General features: G+C 38.8%; 1 protein-coding gene across 1 annotated transcript in view; it reads right to left on the reverse strand.

The window, feature by feature from the left end:
* lrfn1 (leucine rich repeat and fibronectin type III domain containing 1) overlaps positions 1-13228 on the reverse strand; it is a 36634-nt gene that overhangs the window by 3719 nt on the left and 19687 nt on the right. Inside the window, exon 2 of the mRNA XM_079480716.1 lies at positions 4366-5758. Coding sequence (XP_079336842.1) covers positions 4366-5738 — 1373 coding nt within the window. The 5' untranslated portion in view covers positions 5739-5758. The remainder of the gene's footprint in view (positions 1-4365; positions 5759-13228) is intronic.

The following is a 13228-nucleotide window of genomic DNA, read 5'->3' on the forward strand; positions in this document are numbered from 1 at the left end:
CGGGAGTGAGCATGGTGCTCCAGCTTTCAGAGCAGATGCGTGGGTAGCGCAAAAATGTCCTTAAACACCATGTCCATGTACACGTCCATGCGCGTGAGTAAAACTTTATTTTTGTCAGACATTCATTTACTTTCTGCCATATTATGGTGCAACAGCGTAGATGGACATCTCAGTTGTTCTTTTTTAATGGAAGGACACAATGAGGTAGGGATGAGGCACAAGACTATAAAGTTGCAAGCCAAAGTGAAACTATCCTTGTGCTCCGCTGCCAAACAATAACTGCGAGTAATTAAACATTTAGTCTTATAAAATGAAGTCTAAACTTTGCACCAACTGACATTAACGCTATTAAACTGAAGAGCAGACTAAACATCCTTGCTGAAAAAACAATAGAACCCTGCCCCAAACACAACAGAAATTTTAACGGATTTATTATTATAATGTGAATTGTTTTGGTTTTATTTGAAACTCCAATAGTGTCTACTGGTATGTCATGGATTCTTATGTTGTCTATTGATGTTAAAAATACCATAGGTGGTCCACAGCATGTTATATTTTCAGCTCTATTTTCTTTTAAATTTTTTTACTTTTGCAATATGAATCGTATCGCAATGTATTGTAGCGTGGCCATCTACCAGGATATGTATCGTATCGCGAGGCCCTCGCCAATACACAGCACTATTTAAGACTAGTTAAGATGTGGCGTTAACTAATGCCGCAAATACCAGTGCAACGACCTTAGTAAATTACGTGATTCGTTTTTTGCATCTGAAGAGGAAACGCATGCAAACGCATAAGCAAAAGGGTGTCACAAAATCAGCCATGTCCACACCTTTTCAGGGCTCATTTTCATTGCGTATCTTTAGGTAACACTGATGGGAGCTCTTTTTACACCAACAGAGGCACAACATATTTTTTTTCACCTTCTCTTACACACAAGCAACTCAAATGAGCACAAATATTTTTTAAGCAAATCACCTTGGACTTCAATCATGTGACATGGAGCTGAACCAGAATGACATCATGACAATGTTGACATCATCATAACACCACAACAAACAGATAGCAGACAGAAATCAATCTGAGACATACGTTTTCCTCATCATATGAACATTTCATTTGTGAAGTCTAGGCATTTACTGATCTTTAGTACAGATCTTTAGTTGGATATCTAAAATTTAAGGATGGAAATATGAGCAGATGGATTGATTTCAGTTATCGTGATATCTATGAGATTGCAGTTCCATTTGAAGAGGATGGGAAGTTTTCTCTCAGAGGCTTCAACAAGTTCACTTGGATTCAATTCTTAGACACAGTCTCTCTCTCTTTCTTCTATCTGCTGGAATGTGTGTGTTTTTGTCTACAGATGTGTGTGAGTCTCACGAATCATGCACATAATGCTTGACTTTGTGTCAGAAAGAATTCAGAATGTTTTCTAGACAAACACAGAAGGAATGACCGACTGCAGGTCTGGATCTCTGACAAATTTTAAAACAACAACCATCAAAGACAGAGTGAACCTCCTGAAATCTATCTGCAAATGTCCAGCGTATAGGTCATCCCCAAATTGAAAGAAATAAAAGTCACACATTTTTATGATCATTAAAATGATTGTGCTTTGTGACATTAGGGTAAACACTGTTAAACTTCTGTTAATAACAATACATGAATTAATTAAATAACAAATAATTTGCATTACTGAATTTCAACTTCTAAAGAACCCATCAAACTTAAAAAATATATAAAAGAATAAATAAAGTATGATTTCCTTTTCGGATTTTGGGATTAAATACAGCACAATAAAGTCTTTACGTGACTTATCTAACACACCATTCACCAACACAGACTCCACTGACCGGCTCAATATCAACTTCATCAGAGCTTGTAACATTTACTCCATTTGACCTTTAAACCTTAGAGAGAGATAGAAAGAGAGGTGCAGTATTGTGGCTTTAAGAGTCTTCAGGGTTATCTATAATTCAGCTGATCTTTAACCAACCTGTTATTATGTAAATGTACTCCGCTTCACAATCTGTCTGAAATCTTTGTGCTCTGTGCCATTCTTCAGACCGGATGGCTGAAAATACTTTGACCACTCGCCACACATGAGGTACATAAAAAGGCTTAACATTAAAAAAATAAATCAACAAATGGTCTTCAACATTTGGAGGTCAAACAGAGGATATTAAATGCGCAGGTTTTATTTTACATAGATTGGAAGATTTGATTTTTTGTTACCAAACTGAAATACAATTCAATACAGTTTAAACGCAAAATATATTTTTTTAATGCTATGTACATTTCATGTTAGATTACAGTTTATCTATCATATTGTAATTTCGACAATCTCACAACAAAAACATGAAATGTGCCTCTGTGATGCTTTTAACAAGTAAAATGTACCCAATCTGTGGAATGGGCTTTGAGTGAGATTTTAAGTCCCGACTGTGGACAAATCACCCAACACAACCACATCTCACAAACACAAAAGCTCTTTAACAGTAAATGTGTTCCAATAAACCAAAACCAATTAATCTCAATGCTCATGTGAAAATGTGTCCTTGAACGCAGTCGCTTCTCTCCTCTTCATTCACATTCCATGTGTTTTCTGTGTTTTACCGAAGAGGGAAGGCTATTTTCATTTCAAGCTTTGTCACCGTCTAATAGAGGCTGTGTTATGTTTGTTTTTTTGTATGTAAGATGAATATGTTGTGTTTAAAAGCAGTGTAACGTCTCTCAGCAGATGCAGATCAGTCGTGTTTAATGCGCCTGGAGCCTGCGGCGGAGCTCGGCACGCAGGAATAAATGTCACAAATGTTTTACTGCTCGCTAGCTATGCCACTGCTGCAAACGTTAAATTCCATTATGTGCCATCTCAGGGGCCAAGGGCAGATCCGGTGTCGGTGGGAGGAGGATACTGTACATCTCAATATATCACAGAGACATCATCTGTTCTTACTGACACTGTAAATCACCATAGAAACTCTCTCTCCCTCTCTCTTTTAGTCTGTCTCTCTGTCTAAAGCTTTACCCATCACTGAAGAAGAATCAACTCTATTTATTAACACACCTGTCTGTCTGTCTGTCCATCCACTTGCTATCCATCTATTCATTCTATCTATCCGTCTGTCTGTCTGTCTGTCTATCCACGCATTTGTCCATCTGTGCATCCGTCCATCCATCCATCCATCCATCCGGCTGCCTATTCATCTCTCTGTCTGGCTGCCTATCTGTCTGTCTGTCTGTCTATCCGTGCATCCGTCCATCCGTTCCTTCCGTTCCATCCATCCATCTATTTGACTGTCTCTCTATCACTTCATATATCTTTCCATCTCTCTGTCTAATGACATACATCTATCCATCTGTCTGTCTGTCTATCTATCCAACCATCTACAGTATATCTCAATCTTCATCCATCTATTTATATGTATAATATATATTTATCCATCTATCTCTATCCATCTTATTACAGTTTTCTCAAGCGCTTTAGCTAATTTCTCGAATGAGACTTAACATTCTCTAAACTGTACGTTCAATCATCACAACCGTTTGCTGGAACATCAAAACTCGTTTGCATGTCTGCAAAATATAGTAAGTGATTCAAAACATTTAGTTTTTGCTTCAAAAGCAGGCTATTTTGTCAGACAATTCGCCACCAAAATAGAAATGTTTTTCTTATCGCGCGAGCCGTACTTATCAAAATGTTTAGATTATTTTTCACAATGGCAACATGGCAAAATTAATTTTATATAGAAAATTGTATTTATGCTCAATTTTATGACAGATTTTTTACTGTAATCCCAAATTATTTTATAAATCTTACAGTAGGTAAAGATTTACTGGGAATAATCAGTAATGTTATACCCAGAAAAATATTTACGTACAGTAAAACAAAGATTTATTGGTGTGTGTTAATAAGTTTTGTATACTGAAAAAACAGTAAACACCAAAATGTTACACAAAAAGACATCCACGGAAATCTCCTTAAGTGGCCTAAGCATCCCCTACAGTGATGACTGTACCTGTAATGTCTTCACAAGCAGTATTCATGGCATCTAACACAGATATTTGATTTTGTAAACTTTCCACCTATATATAATATATATATATAATATATAATATAATTTTCATATATTTTAATAATCTTTTAATAAGTCCCACTGAATGTATTAAGATAATATAAGTATTTTTTATATTTACTAAAATATAGTAAACACTTAATTATTTTTTAGAGTGTCCATCCATCCGTCCACCCATCACTTTAACCTGAACATCAAACCTTCTTTAATGACATAGAGACTTGATATAGACCTTGAATAAAATGTATCTCAAACGAAAATGTAATTGTGTAAAAAGTGTCTTTACCTGTACACAAGGGTGTCATCTACGGTGCTGTTGTACTGGATCTGATACATTCTGATTCCAGGAATATGGCGTTCTGAGGGCCAGTGGATGACAGCCGAGCTGGACGTCAGTTCCTCCACCACCACCCGTTTGTTCTGAGACTTGGTGTCATTGTTGCCAGATTTGGTGGAGGTGGTGATGTCAGAGAGCCCCGGGTCTGCCTCTCTCATGTGACCCGTGTTGTTCACAAACAGAGGTAAGGGGATCATGTTGACCTCAACGGCAGCCGTGGCGATTCCGGCAGCGTTGGACGCAACGCAGTTAAACGCCCCGCTGTCCTTCAGGGTGGTTATGAGGATGTCCAGAGTACCATTATCATACAGAATGGTACGAGAATTATTGTGCACCAACTTTCCATCTGGAAAGCGCCAGTGTATAGCGGGTTCAGGGTCACCCATCGCTTTACATTTTAACGTGACCCCCTGACCTTCCATGACGTAGGATTTGGTCACCTGGTGTTTGGTGATGAGGGGCGGCTCACAGATGAACTCCTCCTCCTGAATGGACCAGAAGTATTTATCCATCAGATGTTCCGGAGAAGCGCAGGTCTCCAGATCATCTTCTCTCGTCAGCCGGCGCAACCACAGCAGCTCGCAGTTACAGTGAAGAGGGTTTCCGCCGAAGCTCACCGTCAGTTTGGAGGAACTGGACATCTTTGGGTCGGACAGCACCTGGGCTTGATGAAACAGAGTGTCTGGTGGTAAGTTCTGTAGCCGGTTTGACGTCATATCCAGCCGCACCAGCTTCGTGAGCAGCGTGAAGGTCCCCGCTCCGATGTAGTCGATGAGATTGTGGTCCAGTGTCAACGTGTTGATGTTTGTCATTCTTGCTATTGCCTCCCATGGTAATGTCCTCAGGTTGTTGTACGACAAATCCAAGTCCTCGATGGTGGACACGAACTCGTCGAATGTGGACGATTCCACCTGATGAATCTGATTATTGCCCAGTATTAAGTGTCTCAGGTTTATCAAACCTTTCAGCTGGTCGCTGTTAATGAGGGTCAGACGGTTCCCGTCCATGTGAAGCGCTCTCAAAGCCTTGAGTCCCACGAACGCATGCGGGGCAATCTGGCTGATGGTGTTGCGCGACAGCGTCAGGTGTACCAGACTGGTCATGTTCAAGAAATCTTTTCTGCGGACGGACGTGATGAAGTTGTCGGTCAGCCGGAGCTCCACGGTCTTGCGGTCAATGATCGGGGGAACAAACAGAAGTCCGGTTTTAGCACACAGGAGGGTGAGCGTGGGTGAGATGGTCTGACAAATGCATCGACCCGGGCAATGCTGAGCCTTCGCCAGCGCGCCGAACACCAACACATAAAACACCAGCCTCTCCATGATGCATCAGCTTCCAGGACCTGCGCAAACACACAACAGAAAACTGTTTTCATACAACATTTAAAAAAATACACTTTGGGACTAGATTTATTCATCAGAAATGGTCTCTTTATGACAGGCGATTGAGGGGAGTGAGAATTAAGAGTTCGGTGACATCCACTGCCAAGAAAATTCAAAGGTGTGGATAATAATTTGAGGATCACATTTTTTAAATCATAAAAACCATGAAGAAAGTAAATCACAAAGACCATTGCTTGATATTATGTAATAAATGTTAACCCAAACAGTAATAATTTGATAAAGACCTTCTATAACTTACTGAAATTCTTCATCTTTGACCTTATACAGTATGTGTTTACATTTTTTTGAAATGCACTGAAGAAATCTTTCACACAATACAAACACAGAGACTTCACACCGTAAAGTAGCTCATAAACACGCTCTGTGGGTTTTGATAGTAATCGCTTTTCTATGGTCCGAGCTGAAGAAACGCTCTGGAAAATTAGACGTATAGGAGTGTGGTGATTGTGATATAAATTGTGGCAATAAACCTGCTGTGACATGAGAAGGGGGAGATTCACATCCATCAGGTTTTGATCTGGTATGGTGGTCCATGTGTGTTGAGGATGATATTCTCTCTTTTAATCTCCATTTAGCTGTATTGATTTTTGTGCTCACTGATTCAGCTCAGAGGCTAAAAGGGTTGAAGGAAAAAACAAACACTGGATCTGTTATACGCACAGAAGCCCTGATGGAAGTCAAAGCCTCACATCAGTTTAATCACGTTCATCTCCGTCAGACGTAACGGCTAAACAATGACATGTTTCTGGCTCTTTCACATTTATGATGAGCAGCTCAGATGTGCTGTAGTTCATACGAGTTCACACATTAAAATGTTTTTAATAGAATAATATCTTTAAAAAAAACTTCTGTTAGGTTCAATACCGTAAAAATTATTAACAATGAGCATACAGTATAGATTGGCGGTATGGTTCTGTTTTGGGCAAAAACTCTCTGCCCATCCATGCAGCCAGCATGAAAAAGAGCAGGGAGCGCAGCGATAACCCCCTAAGAATATACAGAACACAACAACAGATGTCATTAGTTCTTAATGAAATATAAGTGTAACAGATTATGTAAAGTAATCGAGATTTATGGAAAGGAAGAACAGAAGTCGATTCCCGATTGTAAATGCCATGTGGAGCTGGGGATGGAGGGGGGTAATTTGCTCCTGAGTAACGCGATAAACTGCTGTTACCTTTATGACGCTATTTTTAATCTGTAAAATGCTTTTTGAATTATTGAAAAGGATAAAAATGTGTAAATAAGTAAATGAAACGCCAGCATTATGTGCTTTAAGATCAGATTTCTGTAACCGGATAACAAAAAAAAAAAGAATGAAATTCATTGACTGAACGAACGATAATTCTGAACGCCATGTTTGTGACCAATAACAGAAAGTAAACAGAAGCTCCAGTAATATAAGCGATTTAACTTTAAAAGAATCAAATCCATTACAACTGACATGAACGTAATATTGTCAAAACAAATATGGTGCATTACAGTTTATGTTCTCTGTTCTGACATAAATTACTCACAAAATGTGTTAAGTCTGAAGATGTTTGATAGAGGAAATCCCCTCAGGGTAAAAAAAAAACCTATAAAACAATTCGGTGTTGCCAGAGATGTGATTTATTCCAAATAGAGAAAATGGATAGCATCCAGCAGGTAGTGTGTTGGTCAGAAGCTATGAAAATGTCACAATGAATCACTTTACCGTGTAAGTGCATTTCTTCAGCTTCATTATTTCACAAGGTTTGGCAGAAACACAATATCACAAGATCACAATATCTGCTCAGGCCTTCAGTATAACAACACAGCAGTGGAAATACAAGCGTGTGAAAGCATACAAACATGACATCACCTGCCTCATGCCTCATTCATCCCCACACACAGGCAATGTTAAACATTCACTTTTAAACAAAAGGCATCAATACGCAAAAGTTCTTAAACTGAAAATCAGAAATCAAGCTAAAAAAGATCATATCTCAATAAACAGGGCAGATGTCTCTTGTTTTCTATAGACAACACAAACAAACGTCCACTTTTGTGGCCCAAACTTAACTTATGGGACACATACACAAACATTGCCTGTGTGGGGGCAGTCGAGGCCTAATGGTTGAGCATGGCACCTTACCCCTACTTGCTCCCCGGGTGATGCAGTCATAGCTGCCCACTGCTCCGGGTGTACGTGTGCTCACGACTTGCTGTGTGTGTGTTCACTACTGTCTGGGTAGGTTAAATGCAGAGGTCACATTTCGGGTATGGGTCATCATAACTGACAAATAGGTCACTTTCAAAGAAAAGAGTCCCTTTAGATTTTTCTGAAATAACAAGTAGATTAGCAATCAAGAACGAAGTATGTCTGCAATGTTATTTTGGCTTACCAATAGAAGAACCGCTACTTGGCTAAACTTTAATGTGGTAAAGTTACACAACCTATTCAACAAATTGTTTATTTAATAAAACTAACATACAATAAAATTCAACAAAATGTTTTTAAAATACAATTATTATACAATACAATATTAATATAAATTAATATGAATATAAGTGAAATAAAATATAAATAGTTATATTAGCCACTAGCCAGACCGATAAATAATGACAGGTCACAGATTTACATTTATGCCATATAAATATTCTCATAATTTGTCAAAACATCAGTTTATTAAATCAGTTTAACAAGTATGCAAAATTATTATATATGATCTGTTTATATCTGTTTATAGAAACTACACTAGGAGAGTACAACGCAAAGCAGGACGGGTGGTCAGCCTAAATTGGGGATTTAACCCAAATTGTTGGGGTTCAGGAAATAACACAAATCTAAATGTGTTTTTAAGGAAAATTAAGGTGTTTGTTGTGAGCTTATGTTGTTGAATGCATTATAACATTTAACACAAGTCCAAACTCAGTAAAAAAACGCAAGGCCTGTAAGAGAGTGAGCATTATTCTGGTGAAAACATGTAAGACAGCAGTAGCAAAACTTTACATCAAAAGTAACTAAGTGCTCAATTCGTTATTATTTTTAAGGTGTAACACAATATGTATTTCTTTTAAAAGTAACTTTGCTACTGCCAGTGTGTGATAAAATGAATTTTTCCAAGTACAAATATAATCTTGTCAAAGCCAAATCATGGTTTGAGATAGTTACGTCACAGGACAACATTCTGAAAATATCTTAAGCAAGCACTCTACAAATAAATGAGTAAAGCAAACAAACTCTCTCTGTATTGCCTTTTAGTGGAAATTAACATGTTCATCTCAGCTGAATTAGTGAATCTAATTGCTAAAGCAAAGATGGTATTGATACACGTGCTGAAGTTACTGCGGGCACGTAAATGGCATCTTGAAGCGATATGTGTAATGCTTTATAAATTCAATAACCGCATCTCCCAATCTGCATCTGACAGAGGAATAATGGCGTGTATATTCAAGTCCTAACTGGGACACAAACGTCTTTTCTCGCTGGAGATTGTGTGCTGGAGCATCTCCTGTCTCCATCTTGGAGGACTCGCTCCATTGATCTGCTGCATCTCCGGTAACAGGGAGAAAAATAAAAGCCCAAAGAACTTTGTTTCCAAGGCAACTCTGCAGAAGAATGTAGGTCTCAGAATTACATTAGGCTGCGAGAGAAATGGAGGTGTTGATGGAGATAAGATAGCTATTGAATATTTACAAGTCCCTTAATCGGTCCCAAGAGCAGGCGAGCACATGTGACGCCATACGCTGATTCAAGAGCTGTTTGTCTTTAGGTGAAATATCTCTCATTGACTTTAAAGTGCAACATTGAGATTCAAACGCCACACTTTATTTATCACGTTGCTGTTGTGAGTGTCTGATAATCTACATGACCGCCCACCTCTACAGTATATCGCATAATCTGCTTTCTCCATATGCTACTGCAGGTGCTTGGTCCGTTTCAGGATTCGGAAAATGAGTTTCCACTTTATTTACATCAAAACTTTGTTAATAAATATTATTTAAAAAATATAGCTGCAAGCAGCAATACTGGGCAAAGGCCCTGCAAGCGCAGCGCGGAGCTGCGCTGCCACAGAGCAACAAGAGCAAAAAAAGGCAGAAACAGAAAATCTGTTTAGAAAAAGGGACATTTTGAAAACAAAAGTGTGAAAACAAACTCAAGATTTACAAACAAGCACAGAACACACCCCCAGCCGAATTAAAACCACTGACCCCAAAGACTTGGCAAATCTCACCACTGAGCCGACATCCCACAACCAGGCTGCTGAGCAAAGTTGATAGAGGTGTAAGAAGCGATGTGTTACAATAACCACAGTTGCAGGTATGACAGCGCACAGTCACATTCTGTACGTGAAAAACGTATGTTTAAAGAAAAACCGAGAATGTAATCACAATGTATACTTTATATAGAAAAGCAACACACGTGCCTCTCGGGATTCAGAGACTCAAGGCTTGTGGGTAATCAGGTGAGCCACTCAGTTAATGTGCTTGGCCAAGGATCCCAAGGAGAGCTTTCAGAGTCCCCGAAAGAGCTGAAATGACACAGTAGAGCAAAAATAACAGAATTTCAATGTACAAAAGAAACATATATCAGAAGTGACATTGAACGCAAGAATATCACTTGTGTATAGTAAAAAAAAATGTTAAATCAAGTCAGAATAGTTTTTAAAAGGAGAATATTACTTGAGACCAATACAAAGAAAGGATTTTTAGAAATCTTGGCCAGCTGAAAAGTATGAACATTAAAAGTATGAGCATGTTCAGCACTCAATACTTAGTTGGGGCTCCTTTTGCCTGAATTACTGCAGCAATTATCCCTATTGCTTGTACACTTTCTTCTACCACATCTTTTCCTTCCCTTCGCCTCTCTATTAATGTGCATGGACACAGAGCTCTGTGAACAGCCAGCCTCTTTTGCAATGACCTTGCCCTCCTTGTGCAAGGTGTCAATGGTCGTCTTTTGGACAACTGTCAAGTCAGCAGTCCTCCCCATGATTGTGTAGCCTTCAGATCTAGACTGAGAGACCATTTAAAGGCTTTGCAGATGTTTTGAGTTAATTAGCTGATTAGAGTTTAGCACCAGGTGTCTTCAATATTTAACCTTTTCACAATATTCAAATTTTCTGAGATACTGAAATTGGAATTTTCCTTAGTTGTCAGTTAGAATCATCCAAATTAAAAGAAATAAACATTTTAAATATATCAGTCTGTGCGTAATGAATGAATATAATATACAAGTTTCACATTTTGAATGGAATTAGTGAAATAAATGACCTTTTTTGATTATATTCTAATTAAATGACCAGCATCAAAAATGTGTAAATGTTTTATAATAAATACAAATCTGTAGTAAAACAGGGAATTAGACCACTTTTGTCAAATGAGCAGTGAAAAAAATATTTTATCATATGCTTTACAATTAGTTAGGAACCGAATGTTAGAAAAGACAACTTAGGTATCAATAGTATCCTAATGATTAATAATGATGAGACATAATGATCGTCAGAAAACATATTTCAGACAAAGTGTTCAAGAGTTATAAGCACTTATATAAAAGCGTTACATCTAATGAGCGCTAGGGGGTGCTGTCTTGAAACTTCAAGGGTACATTTGGGACTGTAATTAAATGGCGCAACCCAAATTTGGTGCAGATATATCATACGATTAAAAATATATTACGATTTATGACTAAATTCAAAATGGTGGATGTTCTTCCAATCGTGACAGAATAATCATATATAGACACAGAGATCAGGATTTTCTGACAAACATTTCAAAAATTAAAAGCAAAAATAGCATTTTTTCAAATCTCGCCCATTGGTGGCGCTGTTCCCAAATTTGGATGGACCCCAGTCCGAAGTGTTGGCGACACGTTCCAAGTTTCGTATTGATGAATAGAAGATTGGCAAAAATATGGCCTCAACAGCGAAAACTGCATGTCTATCGGGTCTGTGAGGCTCAGTCCAATGAATGCAAATTTTTATAACAATCGTTCACAATCTCTAGAATTAGTAGCGAAAAAACGCAATAGTGTACTTTTCAAGAGTCTTAATGTTTCACATGGAATGCGATGAGCGTGACGATAGAATTGCAGGTGCCGAGTAGAAGTTCTTTACATCGATGGGTTCAAAGTTATAGCTATTTGAAAAGTGCTTTTTTTAAAGAAAGCTGATAACCAAACAACACCGAACCCCATGGACTTCCATTGTATGAACACAAAACCACTGAGACATTTTTTAAAATATCTTCTTTTGTGTTCCACTAAAGAAAAAAATAGAGTCACATCAAGACAGTCTCGTAGAAATTGTAAAAAATGTGCAAATGTGACCCTGGACAACAAAACCAGTCGAAATTGAGATTTTTACATTAACTGAAAGCTGAATAGTAAAGCTTTTTATTGATATATGGTTGGTAAGATGGGACAATATCTGGTGGAGATTCAAGAGTGGAAAACTCTGGAAGTAAAAGGTGCAAAAAATCTAAATATTGAGAAAATCGCCTTTGAAGTTGTTAATCCGAGGCACTGTAGCAGGCCATCCACTCACAAAAATAAAGTTTTTATATATTTTGGGTTGAAAATTTCAAAATATCTTTATGGAACATGATCTTTACTTAATATACTAATGATTTTTGGCATAAAAGAAAAATCTATAATTTTGACCCACACATGTATTTTTGGCTTTTACTAAAAATGTTCAAGTGCTACTTAAGACTGGTTTTGTGATCCAGGGTCACACATTTCGTTCATGTAATCTTCAGACAATTTGACAGACTGTTATTTTATATGCAGCAAACGTCTCGGTTACGTATGTAACCTCCGTTCCCTGATGGAGGGAACGAGACGTTGTGTCAAACCGACAGATGGGTTTGACTTGAGAACCTATCATCTTCTGACTATTTTGAAAAGGCCAATGAAATTGGCGAATTTGCATGCCGGACTCCGTCCCCGGATATCTGGGTTTAAAATGAGACGGCGTGCTGCATTCATTCACCTTTTGTGCTGAGGAGCCTGAGAGCATCTTTTGACTGCTGCAGCTGGCGACAAGTGTTGTGGCATGAGGGACACAACGTCTCGTTCCCTCCATCAGGGAACGGAGGTTACATACGTAACCGAGACGTTCCCTTTCTGTTGGTCTCTCGACGTTGTGTCGAACCGACAGATGGGGTTCCTAGCCGCGGACGGGAGTCTAGATCGCCCCCCCCAGGTGCCCGCCGTCTGCAGCACAAGTGCACAGCGATGGCACGCGCCACCCGGGGTACGTCGACGTTGTCCCTAGCTGCCCCCCCATCGCGGTAAAAGAAAGTGACAGAGTCAGTTTGACGGAAAACGCGCCGAAAAGGGGGCGTTCCCAGTCTTACCGAGCACATCATACACCTCTGGGACAAAAAGGCACCGGGGCTGGGCACGGCTTATAGTCGCGCCCCGCCCCGCCCCGATGACCAAT

Source organism: Barbatula barbatula (genome assembly GCF_947034865.1).
Source record: "Barbatula barbatula genome assembly, chromosome: 19".
Lineage (NCBI taxonomy): Eukaryota > Metazoa > Chordata > Actinopteri > Cypriniformes > Nemacheilidae > Barbatula > Barbatula barbatula.